The 20142-nt window shown below is 42.7% G+C and overlaps 1 protein-coding gene across 1 annotated transcript in view; it reads right to left on the bottom strand.

Moving 5' to 3' along the window:
* The window catches only part of LOC126285431 (cubilin-like), a 1398426-nt gene that overhangs the window by 1364378 nt on the left and 13906 nt on the right, over positions 1-20142 (bottom strand). The window contains exon 2 of the mRNA XM_049984811.1: positions 12151-12250. Coding sequence (XP_049840768.1) covers positions 12151-12248 — 98 coding nt within the window. The 5' untranslated portion in view covers positions 12249-12250. The remainder of the gene's footprint in view (positions 1-12150; positions 12251-20142) is intronic.

The raw sequence follows: 20142 nt of genomic DNA, 5'->3' as shown, positions 1-20142 counted from the left end.
AAGTGTGTGCATTTGATATCTTTTGTTATAGTAATTATGAAAAATTTTATCAAATCATTATTGGCCACTGCCCAAAACAATTTGTAAAATTTTTTGTGGGGAGCATGGGGGCTATGTAAGTAGGCTGTTTAGGTTTTCTTATTGGTAACGCCACTTAGCGCTCGGTATGAAAAATCACTGGCTGTGCTGTGCGCAGTGTGTGTTTAGTTTGCATTGTTGTCTGCCATTGTAGTGTTGAGCAGAGGCAGCTGGATGCTAACAGCGCGTAGCGTTGCGCAGTTGGAGGTGAGCCGCCAGCAGTGGTGGACGTGGGTAGAGAGATGGCGGAGTTTTGAAATTTGTAAGAATTGGTGTCATGAAGTGATATATATATATTATGACTACTAAGGTAAATACATCGTTTGTTCTCTATTAAAATCTTGCATTTGCTAACTATACCTATCAGTAGTTAGTGCCTTCTGTAGTTTGAATCTTTTATTTAGCTGGCAGTAGTGGCGCTCGCTGTATTGCAGTAGCCTGAGTAACGAAGATTTTTGTGAGGTAAGTGATTTGTGAAACGTATAGGTTAATGTTAGTCAGGGCCATTCTTTCGTAGGGATTTTTGGAAGTCAGATTGCGTTGCGCTAAAAATATTGTGTGTCAGTTTAAGCACAGTCTTGTAATAATTTTTCTAAGGGGACGTTTCAATGCTTCTGAAACTTGCTGACACAATGCATCTGGAGGCTATGTACATCATCAGAGGCACATATCCGAATGATGCACAGTTTCAGCTTCTGGCAGAGTTGGGGGTCTTCCCATACCTGGAATCAGTGGAGAGGTTCCATGAAACCACTTTGACCAATATAACAGCATTCACAAGCAAACTCACAGCACTGCCATAACAGATTTGTAGTGTAGGCACACGATGAATGTTTGGCAGAAGTTTAATATTTCTAATTTAGACGGATATGCTAAACTGTACATGGAGACATATGTGTAGTTGCTCACAGATGTTGAGAAATTTCAGAGGTTACGTCTGGGCAAACACTCCGGAATTTGCCTTCTACAACACCGCGCCAGGGCTTTTGTGGGACGCAATGTTAAGGAAGACACGTACCAACATTGAACTGTTGACTGATGATGATATGTCGCTTTATTTCGAACGCTGGAGTGCATCCATAGGTACGCCATGGCGAATAACGCGTGATTGAGTGAGGAGGAGTACAGTTAATCTGACGATTTGAGTTGCAGTCCTTACTTGGATGTAAACAATCTCTACAGGCATGCCATGCAATCATCTCTGTCGTCTGAAAGGTTCCAGTGCCTGTCCAAAGATGAAATCGCCACACTGAAAGATGAGATTCAAGATGTGTCTGCTGATGCTGGCGAGGGATATGTCCTCGAAGTAAACCTGGAATATATCACAAATTTGAATGATGTGAACAGTGACCTGGTGCTGTGTTCCATCCCCAATCTGATGGCAATGCTGCGGAATAAACGGAGACACATTTTGCACTATAGAAATCTCCACCAGTGTCCCAGGTTGGAGGTGAGATATATTAGAATCATCCACGGCATCTGCTTCAAGCACCATACCTGGTTGAAGCAGTACATTAATGTTAATACAGAAAAGAGGGTTCTTGCGACATGTGATTTTGAAAAAGATTTTTATGAATTAATGAATAAATCAGTCATCGGCAATACCATGAGGAGTGTTAGAAACCATCGCAAAATTCATTTAGTTTACCGTTCGGATACGTGTTGTGGTGTGAGAGATTTCATCGCCAGGGTAAATTTAAGTGGGTCACAATCTTCAGAGAACGATTATTCGCTATGGAGATGACTAGGATTTCAGTAGACTCCACGAAGCTGTCTACATAGATATGTGTACTCCGGACCTCTCAAAATTCCGCCTGTACTGATTCCATTACCAGTTTGCGAAATGAAACTCTGCTGATCTTAAATTAATTTATATGAATACAGACTGTTTCATCGACTGGGTTAAATGCTGCAATCTGTATGAAGTAAGTAGGTAAAGTTTTATGGAATTCGAAATGTCTGGATATGTGGCCAATAATCCTTTAACATGTCATAACAAGAATGCTAGTGGGCTGATGAAAGACAAGTCGAATGGCCTGCAGGTTGTAGAGTTTATGAGGCTCAGTTCATATGATACAGATGCAGTGACAACCAAATATGAATTAAGTTTGTGCATCATGTGGCTTCAGAGACTCATCTGAGGAAAGACTATAAGGAGTGTCTGCATGGTATGGAAATGAGAAAGTGGCATTGTTGACAGGTCCCTTATTTGGGGAAGTTCGACTGCCAGCTGCAAGTCTTATTTCATTCGACGCCACATTGAGCGACTTGCGCGCAGGTGATGAGGATGAAATGATGATAAGGACAACGCAACACCCAGAAGGAAATCTCTGACCCAAGTAGGCATCGATCCTGGACTCACTTGCATGGGAGGTGAGCACATTACCACCCAGTCTGCATGGTGATGATGCATCTCTGCCTATGGTGCACCAAGTAGTCTTGCAGTTGCAAGGCAACTGAAAATCAGTCCGTCACATCACGATGAAAACATTTCATCTGTGCAGATGGGATCCGGACCATCCAGTTCTCACACTGTTCGCTTGAATGATTGAACATATGTGTGTTTGGGAGTGTGTGTGGGGGGAAGGGCGGGGGGGAGGGGTGATGGATAGATGGAATATTTGCCATATTTATATGTATGTGTATGGAGACAAATGACTGCACACTATGGGTGCTTGCAAATTGTATATTACATGTACTAAGTACATACTTTTTTGTACATTATGTTTGCTTGAAAATATGTGTGTGTGAATGCATGTATGTGTGGTTCTTTCTTCTTCACCTGTGGCTGTTAGTCCCCATACAGTGGAAATATTGTGTATGAAAAGCAAATAACAGCAGCAATAGTGTCATATATTTCAGCAGTCAGCTGCTGATAGTCTTGTAAATATTCAATATAAAATCATTCTCCTATTCTCTTAGTTTTATTATGATGTATCTCTGCACCATCTTGAGGGTACACCATGAGTGCATGCTCCTTCTTCTTTGAATATTTCCTGTTTCACTACAGGGTCAGCATCTTTATATGGGTTTTGGCAACATTAAGGACAGCTGATAAACAAATGGCCTTCCTGATGCCACCATTCCCCCTTGGACGGAAACTGTGTACCTCATCTGTCAATGTCTACAGTGAACATCATGTTCAAGTGTGAAAACGTTTTCTAAATGTTTGTGTAGATTATATCGGAGAAGGAACATAGGTACCAGCCCAGTATTCACCTAGTCGTATGTAGGAAACCGCCTAAAGACGACATCCAGGTTCGTCAGGTCACTAGCCATCGTCGTTAATCGGTGAAGGAGATTCGATCCAGGGCTAGGGTCATCTCCCCGAATCTCGGAGGCAATGCGTTTACACGCCCAGCTGTCCATGCAGCTACATGCCTCGACCCATCTAAAACTGCCTGTGCCATAGTCATCTGGTATGGCAACAACATGCTGATGAGAGGCATCATTATTAATCACTGACAACAACTCGTGAACAGCCATCACATTCACTGCAATCTCTTGTTATTGGACGCAGAAGTCATTGCTTCACACACACACATATCTCCATTCAAGTTGTTTATTTAAAACAGCTGATTGGTAGCTAGTATCAAGCACTGACCCCTTAATGGCGTCGCCTTGTTATGGACATTGTCATGGACCTGGTCATGAATAATAAATAGAAAAGCAACTTGAATTCTATCAAAATTAGAAATCAATTGTGTTCCATGTGACGGTACCATATTGTCTTCAACTGATGCAATGTAGGGTAATCGCAGAAAATCTAAGTCAAGATGACCGTATCAAAATTTGAGCCCCGTTCCTCGCGATTAACAAGTCCACTGTCTTGGCCAGCACAACATTTAGATAAATGGATGTTGTATGGAGGAGTAAGAGGGGAAATGCTATATACGAGATGTCACTGACAGAGATGGGATATAGCGCATCATCCAACTACTGCTCAAAAAATCCCACTCCAATAACCAAAGCCCACAATCAGTATGTTAATGGTCGCGCAAAGAATGTCCTTTAATAACAGAATATATACAGGGACGATAACAGCATCTTATGGTGCACAGATGTTTAACGAGAAATTGTGATGCATTTAACTTGTTAGGGTAATAAGTCATAAATTAAAATAAAAAATCTTTTTTTCCCAGTTTTCTACGTGTCCTTGGCCTCGAGAATGAGAAGGGAGTCCATATCATCATTCCCTTTGTGCCTGAGTAATAATGAGCCAGGTTAATTTTAATGCAACGCTATCAACTGTAGTTATTAGTGAAACTTCCTGGTGGTTCAAAACTGCGCGTCGATCAGAGGCTCAAACTAGGGATCTTTACCACTCCTACCTTCCAAACTCCCGAGATAAAGTCCCTGTTTGGCTCACAGTTTTGATCCGTCAGGAAGATTCGTATCAGAGCACTCTCCACTTCATTCTGTAATTATTAGTGCTCATCTAGATCGCAGCGACCCTTAGAGAGGCTCCAGAGAGCGCAGGGATATTCTTCACGGAGACAGGTGGTGATTAGGACCAACCAGGTAATAGCAGATTAACGGATCAGCAGAGGCCCCCAGAACTTACACCGATCGAGGTGGCGAAGTGATTGGACTCGCATTCAGGACGACGACGGTTCAAATCCGCGTCTATCCATCCAGATCTAGGTTTCCTGTAGATCGCTCTACGCAAACGCCGGGATGATTCCTTTGACAGGACATGGCCGGTTTTCTTCCCCTTCCTTGAAACATCCCGAGCGTGTGTTCCATTTCTAATGACCTCTATGTCGACGGAATGTTAAGCCTTAATCTTCCTTCTTCCGTCCTTCTGAAACCTTTGGGTGACAGTAGTGCCTATCCTTAGAGACCCTCACGGACACTTAGTGTCCTTTGGTTGGCGTCCTAGAGCAGTCAACACATGGTATTTGCGTAGTCAGTTTGTATCACAGACATCCTCATGATAGCTGCCATGTTGGCGAAAGTCTAGCTCTGCCGCCTGACGCACTTAGAGTAGTAGAGAGATCGCGTGATAATCGAGAGTAATGTTTACTAACTCGTGAGACGTAAGTGGTATAAGTGAATCACGCGATCGGAAGACAACCACCGACCACTGCTTGCACACGTCGTGTTTCTACACTGTTGCTCCTCATTACTAGACAAACATTCGTAAACAAACTAAGATTGTCACATCTAACGTACTAAAGATTTTTCACTAATCTGGCCAACAGTGAAGAAGCCAGGAACAATATTAACCAGTGGAAAAGTGCTCCCATCGGAGCACGTAAAACGTGGATATGTTCCTGCTCATTTAAAAGACTCTCGCTGAAAAGTGGGGTACCAGATGCCCCATTTTACCTTCCTCAGCACCTTCACAAATTTTCCCAAATTTTTAGCGTGCGAATATACTCGTGCTCTTTTTAACATGCAACTCACCTCTAATCCCCACAAGCTTCCCTGACTGAAACTAACTCACACCCGCTAGTCCACAGCTGTATATCACTCATACTCATCCACTATCACTTGCCCATTCTCACTCACTCAATCAGCCCAGCTCATTGTCATTATCTCTATGTGTCTCTCTGTCCCCATCCCCTATGTCACAGCCATAGTCTCCTACGTTTTGTCCTACTACTACCGTCTACTTTCTCCGTCACTGTCTCCATCTCGTTCTGTCGTACTGCTACTATCCCATTCATTCCTTCCAACTGCCGCTGTATATTCTCACTGTCGCTATCTATCCATTCTCGTTGTCTGTCGCAATTCTGTCTCTGAGTATCACAGGCATCCAACCACATCCACTTTCTCCATCTATTTCTTCCTCTCCCACTGGCACTGTATCCTTCACTCGCTTCGTAGTACTATTCTGTCACTGTCAACTATGTTCTGCTGTCAGTGTGTCCCTCTCTTTCTCTCAGACTGCCATTGTTTCCTTCGCTCTTTCGACGCCACAACCACAATCTATTGTTTTCCAGTATTACTTTTCCGTCTCTTTCCCAGTTCACTATCTGCTTCTCTCTTAGGATAAAAAACGCGAATATGTTCGTATGCCAAAATTTTTGAAAGTGCTGTGGAAGGTAGAATAAGGCAACAGGAACCCACTTTTCAGTAAGACTTTTAAATGAACAGGAACGTATTCACATTTTTCGTGCTCCGATAGCCGCATTTTTCCGCTGGTTTACTTCTCTTTCCTGCTGCATCAAGGTGCGTCACTCACGAAAGGACATGTATTGGTCAGTAAAATTTTGACAGTTTGCTTATGTGAAATTGAACTAACGCCAAACTAATTTTACACGTCAGACTGGATTTTGTTTTTGCAAAAAAGTTTTGCATGTGCTTCAGTACTACAACATTGGATTCCCAGAACCCTTATGATAGAAACTCAGATACTTACAGCGTATTTCTCCGTGTTACGTCTCTTTATAAACTATGTTTCCACCTCACATCGGAGTCTACATGCGTACTTTGCTTGTAGGAGTAGGATAACTTTGAACCTCTGTATCTCAGAAACGGATAAAGATAACAAGAAGATTTTCAAGGCTGTTCAAGATCTGGATCTTGTAGATATGTCGCAAAAATTACAGCTATTTTCTGTGCATCTTCATACTTTGACCACGAACTGCAGAACAGTGACAATAAGATGAGCCTTCAGTTGGATATACAAATGGTTCAAATGGCTCAGAGCACTATGGGACTTAACACCTGAGGTCATCAGTCCCCTAGAACTTAGAACTACTTAAACTAACTAATCTAAGGACATCACACACACCCATGCCCGAGGCAGGATTCGAACCTGCGACCGTAGCAGTCTCGCGTTTCCGGATTGAAGCGCCTAGAACCTCTCGGACACCACGGCCGGCTTGGATATACAAATGGTCCCTAGCCCAAGAGTTATCCAAAACACTCGAGCCTAACTTTCAGTCAGCAACAGAACCCGAGGCACGAAACATGATCAAATCCTACTACATTTCGGAACACACTGTTAAGCATGATGCTGCATACGTACCGATTTTGCGCAAGTTCATAAAATGACAAGAAAACATTGTGGTATTTACGAATCGACTGTATTCCCCATTAACAGCGCAGTAACATCCTAAGAATCTCTAGATCTGAAGACGTGTTTCGATTCTCCAAGAAATGTATATAAATGAAAAGATAAATCTATGGAATCTGACGAGACAAAAAGTTAGTACGTAGAACTGTATTTAGATACTGCGACAGAGGAGAATGTCCGACGGCTACAAAAATACAAGGTGATCTCCGAAAAAAAAAAAATCTGGTTCAGAGACCTGCATTCTTTGTATTCTCTGCTCACTTGGTTTTCGATTCATAAAGTGTAATGATGGACGAAAACTTTTAATGGAATGCAGAGACATTGCAGCAGCAACAACTAAGTAGTGTGTACAGTGCACTTACAGTGTGCTGAGGACATTAGTCTTGCAGTATACTTCGATAAGATTTGGGTTTACGAAACTACACGCACAAATGTATTTTGTTCCATTTCAGTTTGGCCCAAAAGTACCTACAGTTACTTTTGTGTAGCGTTGTATACGGGCGATTTGGTGATGGTGCAGTGACTAAGGGTCAGTAAGAGCCTCAAATAAAAGGTTCCTGCGAGGCAGGGAATATTGTCAGCCGTATTAAGGCGAATCGTTGGAACTAAAATCCTGGCGGCGGCGTCAAAGTGTGCGTGTGCTGTCATACAGAGAGTCTCTCGTAAATAATACGCTTTCGTAGCTGACAAGATACAATAATGATGTCTCAGACAACTTTCTCGCAGCATGTTTCTACAGTAGAAGATCCAACTGAACGCAAATTCATCAGCGGCCACATTTTTTGGTACATAGACGGAACAGTTTCAAACCTCTTACAGTATTTTTTTTATCTCGGAATATTTTTGTGTTTTCACGATAAAATGTGTACCACATGCGTCTATAAACTATGAGAATATTCACATATTTTCTTCAGTCTGAATATCTCAGTAGCTCTGTTTTCTCCACAGGATGAATACAAAAAAAATTTTTTTCTTCGAGCTTGTAACGCAACTTTCTAATCACTCTGTTAGATTCTAGACTAAAAGCACAGGTGCCTATTTTTTTAAATTTTTATTAACATTTGAAATTATCACTAAATGGCATGCTTGTAAGACGGTGAGATGATTTTAGGTGCCTATTTTCGTGACGGTCACTGTAATAGTATTTCTCTTTCTCGCTCGTGTCAATCATACAGCTCCATCCATCATTGCCATCATTTTGCAATTTTTATTTTATTGATCACATGCGAAAATTGATACTGAAACCTCGCCATTTCTGTGCTTAATATTCGTTTCGATGATTGAAAAAAAAATTAGGGAATGAACCAACTACTAATTGTGATGCGGTTATTGCTGTTCACCTATGTCCCAATGATAAGTACTGATTAATCAAAGCGACTACCAGATTCACACCTGTAAGCAGGATCAAATCACGCGCTTCCAAGGCTACTCAATATGGCAATATGGCACTGTCTTTTGAGTTCCATCTGTTAGAGGAATCATGGAGCAGGCGAGGTCAACCACCACAAAATTTAAGCTACTTACAGCACTAATATAATCTTTAAGTCTCGGGACGTGACTGGACGACGGATGGGGACTCTTGCGCTGGCCCGGTTCGAATCCGCCCAGCGGATTAAGTCGAGGATCGGTGTGCCGACCATCCTGCATGTGGTTTTTAGGTGGTTTCCCAATCCATCTAGGTGAATAACGGGCTAGTAACCAAGTCCCGCCTCAGTTAAACGATTTGTAAACATTTCGAAAACATTCACCCAGTTTCACGTATACGACGCACCATGGAAGAAATATCCAGATGGGACGGAAATCTGACGATGAGATGTATATTTGCAGATAAACAAATGATTACAATTTAAAAATAATTAGATGATCTATTCAAGAGAAAGAACTTATCAAACAGAGCAAGTAAATTCTGAAATTTCTGAACTTCTGAAATTGTAATTATTTGTTTATGTATACATGTGCATCATATCAACTGATTTCTGTCCAATTCGGGTAATTCCTTTTAAGTACGTCGTTTTTCTTTGTTGTACAGTCTACATGCATCCGGCCACCTTACAAATCAATCATGCTACCTCTGTTAAACAATGCTGACCCTGCGCCAATGCTGGGCAAAGGCACAACAAAAAGAAGATATTTGAGTTAAAAAATTACGACTCATAAACTGAAATAAACCTGAACTTTCTAAGAGGGGCCAATAGTCCATACCAGAAATTAACAGCTGGAGACGTTACTACATTACACTCAACTACACAGACGTAGATACAGAACTTAAGACAGAGATTCACACCACCTAAACTTGACAGGTACTGGAAACATCAGTGGTATCAAGTATTCAAAATAGGACGACGAAATAACTAGCGACATTCAATGTAATTTAAAACATGCACAACTGAATTTGTTGATTGTTTCTTTTTTCTTCCATATTTACTGCGTTTTAGACTGTCGTGTAGCTGGAAAGGCAAGGACTTTTACACATTCCGATTCATTAGATTATGATAATTAACATGTTTCTGGTACAGGCAGGTCATTTCGATTTATTTGAAACCGCATGGAATCAGTATTTGTGACGTTAAGACTGAAAATGTTTTCTATGGACCACTTGTATGTCTGTACAACTACCACCTGTTCTACTTATGGCGTGGGCTAATTTGAATGCTTGTTTAATAGGCTATTGCCATCTTTGGAGGCACTAAGACGTCATATATACATTGTTAAGAGCAGGAGCAGTTCCAATGCCAGATCCTTTGGAACTCCTCAGTCTGTGCTCACGTTTTGCGTTTGGTTTAATTTCCGCGATGTAGTTTGTCAATGCAACCCACGGCCTCCTGTTATAAAGATATCACACTATCCATTCAACTGAACGGGGTAGTGCAGATGTTAAGACATTGGATTTGCAATAGAGTAATGTCGGATCGAATTGCCGCCCAGACATCCAGCTTAACGTTTTCCGGATTACCCTAAAACGCTCAAGAGAAATGCCGAGAGCTTTCTTCGAATAGGACACGGCCAATTCCTTCTCCATTCCGAGGTAGTGCTGCATCTGTAATGTCCTCGTCGTTGAGTCGGCGTTAGATGCTTATCTGCCTCCTCCCTTTACCAGCCATGCAAGTGGGTAGATGCCGGTTTATTAACTCAGTTTTAATTGATGATCACTTTTGTGACGTGATGGGGAGCTATGTGCTAATGCGAGAAATAATGGGAGAGAGCTACTGTGATCTTATGTAGCCCCTTAGCATGTCTACAGTTTAAATGTTTTAATCCTATTCATCTCGTGCCGTAACTGCAAGGGCTAAACACAATGTGTGCGCCATAAACAAACAACAGCAACAGCAGAAATTCCATGAAGGTCATAGTATTTGAATTTCTCATTTAGTATTTTATGGTCCACAAACTGATAAGGCCCTGGAACGTCTAAGTGTATACCAACAGAAAACGTATTGCTCCTTACCTCAACCAGGACTCCACTTAGAGATCGCGTGTGAATTTCTCCATAGAGTATTACACTGCCTGACAAAAATACGTGATACGCAAAGGACATGACTGTATTTGTAATCTCATACATTTCCACGCCAGCGGCGTGTACGTAAATAATTAGAGATGCAGTTCTCTGTGACAGAGCGGTCAGCAGAGTACAATAGTGCTGTTTGTGCTCAGTGATGTCAGGCTTGAAAGGATATACAAGGGGCCTGAACAGCATCAGAGAGCTGGTGAGTCATCACTAGGAGGTCACGGTGATGCCACGTACTGTTACGAGACAGTGTTGTCAGCACTTCACAGCGTTTAAAAGAGGCCTCATTGTGCGTCTCCATTTGCCAGGCTGGTCCAATGTGAGGCATTTTGATATGAAAGTAATGTGATGTTGGACAGCATGGGAGTGTGAGGTCATGCATACTTTTGATCAAGGTTCCGGCTGAACTTGTCTGACCATCACAAGGGAGGATCACCACATTGTACACAAAGCACATTGTAACTCTTTGACATTTGCGCCTGCCACCTGAGAACAATTAATGGGCTCTCCTGTGTTATTCCGCATTACCGCTCAGGGACTGGCAGGGGACTAGGGAATTACTGACCTAGACATATGCTGCTGTTAACACCGCAACGCAAATGGATGTGTCTAGAGTGGTGGCATGGTCGGGAAGTGTGCATTGCTGATGAATGGTATCTCACTGTGATCTGCAATGAATCGAGGTTCTGCGCTACCCCTGATTATCATCGTCAGCGAGTATGGTGGCGACCTGCAGAGAGGTCACATCTCTCCAAAGTCTGGAGAGGCACAGCGATGTTACTACTGGCGTCAAGGTGTGGGGAGTCGTGGCTGACAGTAACCGAGGGAAAACTGACTGCATATTGGCGCATGATGAAGATCCTGTGTCCTCTTGCATTACCTCTCACGTGGCAGTATGTGATACCACTTTTCAACAAGAGATTGCTCGTCCACTCATGGCACTTGTCTCTATGTTGACATATATCCATGGTCAGCAAGATCCCTAGATCTGCCACCGCTAATAGATGTGTGGTACCAGCTCAGACGTCAAATATGTCCCAGTGTCAGTATCCAGGATATCAAGGCCTAACTACAACAGTTGTGAGCCATCCTGCCTCAGGACAGGATACTACAGCCTTATGGCACCATTCCCAACCGAATCAGTGCATATATCCAGACCAGGCGGATGCTGATAAGTGGGATAATGCAGCCAAGTTCTTCGTAAATTTGATTCGCGTTCGTAATTACAGATCCCCTCAACCTGTAAAGTTTCATTTTCTCCTCTCATTACGATGTTTCACTTCTTTTGTCAGGCAGTGCATTTACGAAAACCAAACTGAGAGGTATTTAGTAAGTTAATCCAGTGAACACTTAGTCAGTGTTATATTGTAGGCGATTTCTTCAAAAAAATTTGAAGAGACTGTATGAAGCATTACAGATATGCAGTTAGAGGCGATTTGTATAACCGTATTTTTATAAATTTATAGTTGCTGGCGATGTAAAGCAAACATGTGGAGGATAGTAAAAAATATGTCTATGGTTACTTGGTGCAAATACTCACTGATCCATGGCGAGGAGAGCACATGTGCATGGTAGGAATGACACCAGGAAAGCCAACAGTGACAGGGGTAGCCGCATCTTTTCTGTGGATACAGCCATTCCTGTAACAAAGAAGAACATATTGGTGTTAATATTCTTCAATGCCTCCCTTTATCAAGTGATACAGCGTACATAAACTAACATGCATATTCTGAATCTTTAAAACAGTGAAAAATATTTGACACTGACTACTGACTACTGAGGTCGCCAATATGGAGTACCTGGCAGTAGGTGGCAGCACAATGTACCTAATATGAAAAACGTATGTCTTCGGAGGCTTTCCGGATACGTATGATCGCACAGTGTAGTTGTAACAGACTGACTGAACATGTGAGGGCTGCTATTGGTGACGGGCAATATGAGACGCATCTCACAGTTTTTGTGTAGTTCTCCAACCTGCATCTTCTAAAGATGTCTGCTTCACTACAGAAGATGATAGTCTATCTTCGTTTATGATGTGATGTTGTAGTGGTGAGAACCGTAAGGAAAATCTCTGACCACTTTTCAGTAAAGGTGTGTATGTGTGTGTGTGTGTGTGTGTGTGTGTGAAATCTTATGGGACTTAACTGTTCAGGCCAGCAGTCCCTAAGCTTACACACTATTTAACCTAAATTATCCTAAGGACAGACACACACACTCATGCCCGAGGGAGGACTCGAACCTCCGCCGGGACCTTTCAGTAAAGAGCACATAGTTTTTGTTCCCAGGGATGCCTTGTATTACGTGATGAACTTCTTAGTGTATCAGCACTGTGAATATTACACACGAAATATTGCACGAATGTCACGCTTGTAAATCAGTACCGCACGCTCGGGAATCAAGATGGTATCAAATACAGTTCATAATTAAAACACTAGTTCACATACACAACTGCACATAGCTCCGTTCCATGCCTGAGTCTCTTTGTGTCTCTTTCTGATACAATCTGAAAACTATTAACTCAGTTGCTCACATATCATCCGCACTCATCTCTGACGCGGACCTATTTTCTTTTCTACACAATGAATCACTTTTTCAACAATGAATATTAATAAAACACATTCTTGGCAGTGAACTCAGACCGTTAGCTTTATGACCTCTCACTGCGGCCACCACCACTCGACTCTTCCGATCAATGATACCGGAGTTTCTGCTTCAAACCTTCCAGTCACTCAAGAGCCAGGACATTCCTTGCTACTAAATAGAGGCCTGTGTGTCTCATCCAATAGAAAGCGACTATGGTGTCTGCAGAAGCGTTATGATTCTGTAATGTAACAAGCCACAACGATGATTCCACTTCGTAACAGGCTTTCCCAACAGTAAGGATTGCTACATATAGCACAATATTACTCTTGAATTGATATCAATTTACCATAAATCATACAACTGCCAAAAGCGTGTACTGTCTAAGGGCCATCATATCCCTTACTACTTTTTAAACTGTATCGAAAGAGATCTTCCAGTTTTGCTCCCTTTTGTAATTTGTATATTTGTTTCATAATGCTTCTGCAAGAAATATCTCATCTAGAGTGCCTCAATCGTTTTCATTTGTTGGTCACAAAAAACTTTTACTTCAAGTAAACGTGTTACAAATCTTTTTTTTTTTTTGCTGAACCGCCTCCATACACCTTTATCACGTATCGACTTTTTTTTTTTTTTTTTTTTTTTTTTTTTTTTTTTTTTTTTTTTTTGGCTGATCCGCCTCCATACACCTTTATCATGTATCGACGGACTTCAATTGGCGCAGTTTGTAGAGAAGTGAAAAATTCAGTGATATGTTTCTATTTCAACGGCCGAAAATCTTCGGGTCCATCACACGATCCACATGCATGTTTTTTTGTCGCATTTTGTAGCATCGTGAGAGAACAGAATGGGGCGCTCCGCGGAACTCGTGGACTTCTTTCGTGGTGAGGTGATTAGGTGTCACTTGTGTCATACGTGTGTACACGATATTTCCACACTGCTAAACATCCCTAGGTCCTCTGCTTCCGATGTGATAGCGAAATGGAAACGTGAAGGAACATATAACGCACAAAAGCATACAGGCTGACCTCGTCTGTTGACTGACAGAGGCCTCCGACAGTTGAAGAGGTAATGCGCAATAGGCAGACTTCTGTCCGGACCAAAACACAGGAATTGCTAACTGCATCAGGATCCACTGCAAGTACTGTAAGAGTTAGGCGGGAGACGAGAAAACTTGGATTTCATGGTCGAGCGGCTGCTCATAAGCCGGTAAATGCCAAACGACGCCCCGCTCGGTGTAAGGAACGTAAACATTGGACGATTGAACAGTGGATAAACGTTGTGTGGAGTGTCGAATCACGGTACTCAATGTGGCGATTCGATGTTAGGGTGTGGGTACGATGAATGCCCAGTAAACGTCATCTGCCAGCGTCTGTAGTGCCAACAGTAAAATTCGGGGGCGGTGGTGTTATGGTGTAGTCGTGCTTTCACGGAGGGGGCTTGCACCCCTTAATGTTTTGCGTGGCACTATCACAGTCCAGGCCTATATTGATGTTTTAAGCATCTTTTTGTTTCCCACTACTGACGAGCAATTCGGGGATGGTGACTGCATCTTTCAACACGATCGAGCACCTGTTCATAACGTACGGCCTGTGGCGGAGTGGTTACACGACAATAACATCCCTGTAATGGGCTGGCCTCCACAGGATCCTGACCTGAATCATATAGAACACTTTTGGGATGTTTTGGACGCCGACTTCGTGCCAGGCCTCAGCGACCGATATCGATATCTCTCCTCAGTGCAGCACTCCGTGAAGACTGGGCTGCCATTCCCCAAGAAACCTTCCAGCAGCTGATTGAACGTATGCCTACGAAAGTGTAAGCTGTCATCAAGGCTAATGGCAGGCCAACACCACATTGAATTCCAGCATTTCCGATGGAGGGCGCCACTTGTAAGTCATTTTCAGTCAGCTATCCGGATACTTTTGATCACATAGTGTAGCTACCAGAGCAAGGGGAGGTGTTTTAGATGGAATACCAGGTGGGGATGATTTTCAGTGGCAGTAATGGTGAATAACTGTAGGGAAAGTGATCAGTGAACTTGCAATAGTAGTGAATTGTAATAGTAATCCAGTGAACAGTATTGTGGAGAGGGTGTAGAGTGACTTTTAACAATAATAATGCTCTTTAGAGCATAAACACTTCATGGAAATGACATCGACGATTTTCTTTCTTAAATTATGCAATATATTAGTGACTATGTTTTGAGAGACTGTGCAGCGGGTGAGTGATCAAAAAAATTGTGATGTAGGATGCGATGAAAAAGGACTGACTTCATGGAAGGAAGAATTCGATACTTCATTATTATGCAGTGCATCACATCGAGGGCAGCAGGAGGAAGCTGGCAAGTGTGGATGCTGTAACGGCACGCAGTGGCGGTCACTGCTCCACAGTAGAAAGTCTTAGCACCGTACATTGCTGCAGGAGGCTAAAAGTGAAAAACTGCTCACTGTCTGGAGGGTGAATTGGCCCATGCAACCTTCGTCAGCAGACAGTCAGACAGACTAGTCTAAGCTAATCTTTCTTAAAATCCCAGCAGCAGGCGTGCCACAGCGCCACATTACTGTGCAAAGAAGCAGCACACACCTTCATGTAACAATTAGCAAATAGGTTTTTAGTTATAAATATATAACTCCCAGATATTTTACAGAATTAACTGCTACCAGTGTTTGTTCCGCTATCATATAATCATAAAATAAAGGATCTTTCTTTCTATGTATTCGCAATACATTACATGTGTCTATGTTAAGGGTCAGTTGCCACTCCCTGCACCAAGTGCCTATCCGCTGCAGATTTTCCTGCATTTCGCTGCAATTTTCTAATGCTGCAACTTCTCTGTATACTACAGCATCATCCGCGAAAAGCCGCATGGAACATCGGTATTACGGAATATGGAAGTATGTTTCTCTTCTCATAGAAGAGAGACTGATGAACGTTTGTCAGGATCATACGACAAACTGACAGAATTACGTGACTAAAGTTCATCAATACAAGGTATTCCAGATGTCATGGAAAACGCTACTCAGGTGTACATTGTACAGGTGCATTCAGATGAATATGGGTTAGACATAAATGTATCTGTTAAAATTCACTACACTATACTGACAAACACCGTACCAGTTGATATAGTGATTTGTCTAGTACAAATACTGTAGAAAAAGGTTAATTATGGGGGCAGTACATCAATATATATATATATATATATATATATATATATATATATATATATATATTCCTGGAAATGGAAAAAAGAACACATTGACACCGGTGTGTCAGACCCACCATACTTGCTCCGGACACTGCGAGAGGGCTGTACAAGCAATGATCACACGCACGGCACAGCGGACACACCAGGAACCGCGGTGTTGGCCGTCGAATGGCGCTAGCTGTGCAGCATTTGTGCACCGCCGCCGTCAGTGTCAGCCAGTTTGCCGTGGCATACGGAGCTCCATCGCAGTCTTTAACACTGGTAGCATGCCGCGACACCGTGGACGTGAACCGTATGTGCAGTTGACGGACTTTGAGCGAGGGCGTATAGTGGGCATGCGGGAGGCCGGGTGGACGTACCGCCGAATTGCTCAACACGTGGGGCGTGAGGTCTCCACAGTACATCGATGTTGTCGCCAGTGGTCGGCGGAAGGTGCACGTGCCCGTCGACCTGGGACCGGACCGCAGCGACGCACGGATGCACGCCAAGACCGTAGGATCCTATGCAGCGCCGTAGGGGACCGCACCGCCACTACCCAGCAAATTAGGGACACTGTTGCTCCTGGGGTATCGGCGAGGACCATTCGCAACCGTCTCCATGAAGCTGGGCTACGGTCCCGCACACCGTTAGGCCGTCTTCCGCTCACGCCCCAACATCGTGCAGCCCGCCTCCAGTGGTGTCGCGACAGGCGTGAATGGAGGAACGAATGGAGACGTGTCGTCTACAGCGATGAGAGTCGCTTTTGCCTTGGTGCCAATGATGGTCGTATGCGCGGTTGGCGCCGTGCAGGTGAGCGCCACAATCAGGACTGCATACGACCGAGGCACACTGGGCCAACACCCGGCATCATGGTGTGGGGAGCGATCTCCTACACTGGCCGTACACCTCTGGTGATCGTCGAGGGGACACTGAATAGTGCACGGTACATCCAAACCGTCATCGAACCCATCGTTCTACCATTCCTAGACCGGCAAGGGAACTTGCTGTTCCAACAGGACAATGCACGTCCGCATGTATCCCGTGCCACCCAACGTGCTCTAGAAGGTGTAAGTCAACTACCCTGGCCAGCAAGATCTCCGGATCTGTCCCCCATTGAGCATGTTTGGGACTGGATGAAGCGTCGTCTCACGCGGTCTTCACGTCCAGCACGAACGCTGGTCCAACTGAGGCGCCAGGTGGAAATGGCATGGCAAGCCGTTCCACAGGACTACATCCAGCATCTCTAGGATCGTCTCCATGGGAGAATAGCAGCCTGCATTGCTGCGAAAGGTGGATATACACTGTACTAGTGCCGACATTGTGCATGCTCTGTTGCCTGTGTCTATGTGCCTGTGGTTCTGTCAGTGTGATCATGTGATGTGTCTGACCCCAGGAATGTGTCAATAAAGTTTCCCCTTCCTGGGACAATGAATTCACGGTGTTCTTATTTCAATTTCCAGGAGTGTATATATAGGTGGTCCAATGATAGTGACCAGGACAAATATCTCACGAAATTAGCATCAAACGAAAAAATAAGAACAAAAAATCTGTTCGAGTGTCAAGAGGGAAAACAGATGGCGCTATGGATGGCCCAATAGATGGCACTGCCATAAGTCAAATTGATAGAAACTGCATTTTTAAAAAAATAGGTACCCCTATTTTTTTTAGGTATTCGTATAGTACGTAAATAAATAGGAATGTTTGATTTGGATCATTTGTTTCGCTTAGTGATGGTTGGCTCTGTAATATTCTCACAAATGTAGCTAAGCCCCCGATAGCACTTTGTGCAATTCATTACTTAAATTAGGCATGATAATAAGGTTGTCCAATTATAATTATCACCCGAAAGACATAACCTTGTTAAAATGGAACCTTTAACAGTCGCAGAAAAGGATGGATATGGTGTTTATTTATGGCTATTGTGACCAAAATACCCAACAAGCTTGTGATGCGTGTGTTGATCGTTATCCTGACAGACAGCATCCAAGTGTCCGGATCTTTCGTCGGATATGTAACTTATTTAAAGAAACCGGAAGTGTTCTGCCAAACAAGAAGACGCACCCAAGAACTGCAACAAACGAAGATGCCCAAATAAGTGTTCTAGCTGCAGTTGAGGCTCATTCGCACATCAGTAGCAGACAAACTGAGCGTGAATAGGGAATTTCAAAAATGTCGGTTTTGAGAATTCTGCATTATCATACATTTCACCCTTACCGTATTCCTATGCGCCAGGAATTGCATGGCGATGATTTTGAACGTTGTGTAAATTTTTGTCACTTGGCACAAAATAAATGACGAGACGATAACAGGTTTTTTTCAAGAGTTCTATTTAGTGACGAAGCGTCATTCACAAGCAGAGGTAACTTAAACCGGTATAATATGCACTATTGAGCAACAGAAAAACAACGATGGCTGCAACAAGTGGAACATCAGCGACCCTGGTGGATTAATGTATGGTGTGGAATTAAGGAAGGATACTTAATTCACCGGACCTTACATCTCCGGACTTCTTTCTTTGGGGAAAATGAAAAGATATTTGCCATCGTGATCCACCAACAACGCCTGAAAACATGCCTCAGCGCCTTGTCAATGCATGTGCGACAGTTACTGAAGGCGATCTGTGCTCGCTGTTGAGACGAATTTCGTTACGCATATTGCTAAATCCACTGCAGTTGAAGCACATCATTTTGAGCTATTACATTAATGAGGTTATTATGGTTGCTCACGTAGTAACAGTTGTGTTTCCGTAATATATGATAAAATCACAAAAGTAAATGTATCACATTGAAACAACAGAAATAAAGTCCAAATGTAACTCCTTCCTGTGTTTTAATTTAAAAACCACATTGTTACCAAGTGTTCATCTAAACGGCTGAGGCATATTATATAAGTGTTGGAATATTAGAGCGCCATCCATGACAAAGCGAAACAAATGTTCCAAATCAGACATTCATATTTATTTATGTACTATACGAATACGTGATAAAAATGGGGGTTCCTATTTGAAAAAATGCAGTTTCTATCAATTTGACCTATGGCAGTGCCATCTAGTGGGCCACCTGTAGCACCATCTGTTTTCCCCCGTCATGCTGGAACAGACTTATTCTCATTATTTTTTCGTTTGATACTAATTTCGTGAGATATTTGGCCCAGTCACTATCAATGGACCACCTTGTGTATACCCCATATTTAAAAATCAGCTGTTCAGCAGATGGTGTTGTCATTCAGAAATCCTTTTAATTTGTTTTTAAATGCTGCTTGGCTACCTATCATACTTTTAATGCTAATTTGCTAAATGACCAAAGACTTTTGTGGAAGCACAGTTCACTTCCTTCTGCGCCAAAGTCAGATTTAACCCAGAATAGTGAAGATCGTCCTTTCTTCTAGCGTTGTAGTTATGCACTCTGTTATTAATTTTGAACTGGGATGGATTATTAATAACAAATTTCACAAATAAATAGATGTATTGTGGAGCTACTGTGTTTCTCCCTAGTTCCTTAACCAAATGTCTTCAAGATGATTTTTGATGGGATCCAGCTATTATCTTGATTACCTACTTTTGTGCAATGAATACATTTTCTGTTAATGAAGAATTACATAAAAGCAAGGTGCCATAATATGAAAGCAGTGGATGAAAAAAGCTATAGTAGGCTACTTTACTGATATTTTTATCAGGAAAATTTGCAATAACCTTAACAGCATAAATAGTTGACCTCAAAGGTTTCAGCAGATCATCAATGTGTTTCTTCCATTTCAGTTTCTCAC

Source organism: Schistocerca gregaria, chromosome 8 (genome assembly GCF_023897955.1).
Source record: "Schistocerca gregaria isolate iqSchGreg1 chromosome 8, iqSchGreg1.2, whole genome shotgun sequence".
In the NCBI taxonomy this organism is placed as follows: Eukaryota; Metazoa; Arthropoda; class Insecta; order Orthoptera; family Acrididae; genus Schistocerca; species Schistocerca gregaria.
Note: the sequence above shows the minus strand (reverse complement) of the source record. Positions and strands in the feature narration are given on the sequence as shown.